This window comes from Benincasa hispida, unplaced genomic scaffold, assembly GCF_027475165.1.
Source record: "Benincasa hispida cultivar pf3 unplaced genomic scaffold, pf3_genome.v1.1 HicScf570, whole genome shotgun sequence".
NCBI classification, from domain to species: Eukaryota; Viridiplantae; Streptophyta; class Magnoliopsida; order Cucurbitales; family Cucurbitaceae; genus Benincasa; species Benincasa hispida.
In genome coordinates, this window is record NW_028326680.1 from 14,684 (window position 1) to 19,040 (window position 4,357).

Here is a 4,357-nt window from a genome sequence, read left to right on the forward strand (position 1 = left end):
ACTATCGTATAGTCAAAGGTAAACGATCGTTTAGTCTCTGCATAGCTATCGCTTAGTGAAACTTTTTCACTTGATAGCTTAATCTGTGAGTTCTTTTTAAATGAGGCAATCACTAATTTTAGGAAAACATTTTTCTTTTTATCTTATGGTTACCATAAAACCACCAATAACCTCCCACTCAATCGGTTATTAGGGAAAAAGAAATTAATTATCATATAATTAATATAATATAAATAAATATGATAACCAACTTATCATATTATATTTATAACCTATAATTTTAATATTTTTCATGAAACATATAAACAATAGTTCTTTTTCTATTTTATGGTACTTAATGTGAATCATATTTACATTAATTCCTCCACTTGATGTATCTTATACATCACACCAATTATATCACATATAATTTAATTTTCTCTTGTTAATTTGAACACTTCAAACTAACCCCAAAAATTAATTCTCAACGTGAACCTATTAAGCTACCAAGGGGACCTTATAGACCTGTAGCTTAAAGCTCCAATGGTACGTGAGTAACTGACTAAACTCTTTAGTCACGGGATCCACCATCTGTTAACTGTCAGGCACTCTAGTAAAGACCGACAGCTGCACTCTTCTCACTACAGATATATTTCTATGTCCATATCAACCAATCAACAGTGCGATAACCCTTTACAGAGCGCTCGTAAGTACAACTGGGCCAATTTACCATTTTACCCCTATAGTTACATCTAACTTCTTAAGTACCACTGATTCCTCTAATGAACAAAAAGTTATAGTCCTACTATGACTGTGTTCTCTCTTCCAAAGAGGATGTGGCCACTATGTTTAAGATCCAGAATCAGCCCTTAAGGGAGCAATCTATCTACTCACCCCTACTTCGGGGAAGGAGTGAATTTTGTCTTATGTAACTGAGTTCCCAACTCCCCAATCAGACAAATCCCCAAAAAGGTAGGCTTGTTGAGTTGGCAATCTAGCTACTCTCACCCATACTAATCAAATGGCCGCCCTCAAAGGCAGGAGTTCCCAAAACATTCAAGATTAAGGTCATGTCACCTATGGTCGTTTAAGCGAGATGTAAGTCTCAATTATCAACGGCATTATATAAAGAGAGTAATCATCTTGTGGTTCGGTCTTATACAAACTCTTTGTATAGGACACCCCCGCTCGCATGTCTCCACATGAATAGTCAGGATCAGACCATCTGTAGTAGTTCACAACACTTGTAAATGTCTACAAAGCAAGCCATATCCGTAGTGTCACCAGGATAAGGTATCCCTCCTTTATCCTTATACTATAGACCTTTTAGGTTATTACTTAAGGCATGATCCATTTGTATATCTCATATACATGCTTAAGTTTACATACAATAACCACAGATCTTTATTTATTGGATATGAGTAAATACAAATAAAATAACTCTTATTTTATTCATAACAATGTTTATAATGTTTACAATCTACGAGACTCCGGGAGAATTAGGACACCAATCCCAACATAGTTGAGAGGCAGTCTCACATCTTGGGGGAACTAGGTGACGTGTGAGTTAAGTTCTACGTGAGTCGCTATAGTAGTTGGGGTATTACAGATAAGTACTAGTTGTAAACTACTTAACTCTTTAATATTAATGGACTATCTTTCTTGGGTGTTCAGCCCCCCAAACGTAGGTGTTTGTCACCGAATTGGGTTACCGACTGCTGTGTGTCTTTACTTGTTTTATTAATGTTAGAATTTTTGTTGTTTCAACTACTGTCAGTGCTTTCAGCTTAACAACCACATGTTGAGTGACGAGTCATCCTAACACTTTTTTAATTGGTATCCGATTGGGTCACCTTTATCTCAGGTGCTTCGATCATCGATGGAATCAATGAATGAGGCTCTACTACTTGTCCACCTGTTCTTGATGGAAAAACTATTTGTACTAGACAGTTCGGAGGACTACCTTCTTAAAATGGATTGATAGCAAAACTTGGAAGGTTGTTGTATCTGGAGGGACATATCCTATCATCAAGTTTGAGGATGGAAAGGAAATTTTGAAGCCAGAGGTTCAGTGGTCTAAAGAAGAAGATGAAGCCTCGTTGGGAAATTAACATGCCTTGAATGCCATATTCAATGGTGTAGATCGCAATATATTCAAAGTTATTAATACTTGTGTCTCAACTAAGAAGGCATGAGATATCTTGTCTGTTGCTCATGACGGAACGCCTAAAGTAAAGATGTCTAGGCTGCAGTTGGTGAAATTAAAGTATGAGCATCTTAGAATGCACGACGAGGAATCCATTATCGAATTCATTGTTCAATTACTAGATATTGCAAATGAGTCATTTACTTTCGGAGAGAAAATTTCAAAAGAAAAACTTGTTAGGAAAGTTCTGAGATCTCTATCCAAGAGATTTGACATGAATGTCACAACCATTGAGGAAGCTCAAGACATAACAAAGTTGAGAGTAGATGAACTATTTGGCTCCTTACTCACTTTTAAAATGTCCCTTGATGGGAAAGTTGAAAAGAAGAATAAAAGAATTGCTTTTCAATCAGCTGTTAAAGAAGAGTTGATAGGTGACGATAAAGATTCACAAGATCTTCTTGTCGAATCGATTACATTACTTTAAAATCTATTTAATCGTGTGCTCAAACAATTTGGTAAGAGGTATGACTCTTACAATGATAAAAAGTCTAAAGGATCTACTCCCAAGAAATTTAGATCTCATAATAGTAAAAAGGAATCTGACAAGACTTTTAATCTTTTTTTCTCAGAAAGAAAAGAACATCAAATGTAGAGAATGTGGTGGATTTGGTCATATACAGGCTGAATGCCCCACTTTTCTGAAGAGCAAAGGCTATGTTTTAACATTGTCTGATACTGAATTTGAAGATAGCAACATTGTTTGATATTGAATTTGAAGATAGCAATGACTCTAAGGATGATGTCAAAGCGCTTGTCAGTAACATATCCTCAAACACCTCCTCATATAATATTTCTGAATATGATGTGTATGCAAAAACTGATCATGACACTGTAGGACTTGAGTCTACAGAACCTTCTTATTATGCTCTTTTTCTCAAATGGCAAAATGATCAGAAAGCCCTTCATGTGCAAAAAGAAAAAATTGAGATGTTGATAGCTGAAAATCACAGACTTTTGTCGACTATTGCATATTTAAAGCGTGAACTTTCTCAAGTTAAAGCTGAAAATAATTCAGTATGCAAGAATATCAAAATGTTAAACATTAGTACTGAATCTCTAGAGAAAATTTTGACAAACGGAAAATCTACTGGTGGTAACTCTGGGCTTTGGATTTCCTAATAAATGAAGTATGCACTATAATCAGTCAAAATAGAAAGGGAAATAAAAAAAATTGAATTTGTGAAAGCTCAAGATCTAGAATCTTATGGGTTTACAGGTACATCTATCGACAATGTTGTGTTGAAAAACAACCCCTTAACTAGACCAAGATGAATCTGACACTATTGTGAAAAGGTGGGGCATAAACATCCTTTTTGTTTTTAGTTACTGAAGATTCTTTATAGACCCACCTATTCCAAAAGTACTCCCTATGTTACACAGGATCACTATAACAAACAGACGAGAGTCAAACAGGTATATAGAGAGAAAAATAGTCAAAAGAAATGTAATGTGGTTTTGACTTCGCTTAGATCCTTTGCTAAAGGTGACTGGTATTTTGATAGTGAAAACTCTCGGCACATGACTGGTGAAAAGAGCTATTTGTTCGATATCAAATCTTTCAGTTCCGGAAAGGTTGCGTTTGGTGATGGTGCTTGGGGAAAAATCATTGGGAATGGAAAGTTGAATTATTTGGGTCTCCCTCCTTTAAAGATGTGATGTGGGTTGAAGGACTCACTGTTAATTTTATTAGCATTAGTCAATTGTGCGAGATCTGAATGTGAGCTTTACCAAAGACAAATATGTTGCAACAAACAATGTCAAAGCCCTCTTATTATGATAGGTTTATGTTCTTCTAATAACTTTTACCTATGGAGTTCTGATCAACCTTTGCATATCTGTAGCCTTTCTAGACAAGATGAAGTGAACCTTTGGCGTAAACATCTTGGGTATATAAGTATGAAGACTATTCAGAAGCCTCTTGTAACTAATGCTATAATTGGTCTCCCCCCTTTTTATCAAGCTCTCCTGGAATTTTTTTATGGAGATTATCTATTTGGTAAACAAACTCATGTCTCTTACAAGCCATCAGGTCACTCTTGCTCTTACCAGGTTTTGGAACTTCTTCATATGGATATGATGGGACCCATGCAATCCAAGAGTTTAGGAGGCAAATGATATGTTCTAGTTGTTCTTGATGACTACTCCAGATACACTGGGTGTGTTTTATTC

At 35.7% G+C, this 4,357-nt stretch overlaps 1 protein-coding gene across 1 annotated transcript; it reads left to right on the forward strand.

The window, feature by feature from the left end:
• Positions 1-2,216: 2,216 nt before the first annotated feature.
• LOC150030101 (uncharacterized) lies at positions 2,217-3,844 on the forward strand. Its single transcript, XM_090310063.1, has 3 exons — positions 2,217-2,588; positions 2,876-3,202; positions 3,512-3,844. Exons 1-3 carry the CDS (start codon positions 2,217-2,219, stop codon positions 3,842-3,844), a joined length of 1,032 nt encoding a protein of 343 aa, XP_090166189.1.
• The last annotated feature ends 513 nt before the right edge of the window (positions 3,845-4,357 follow it).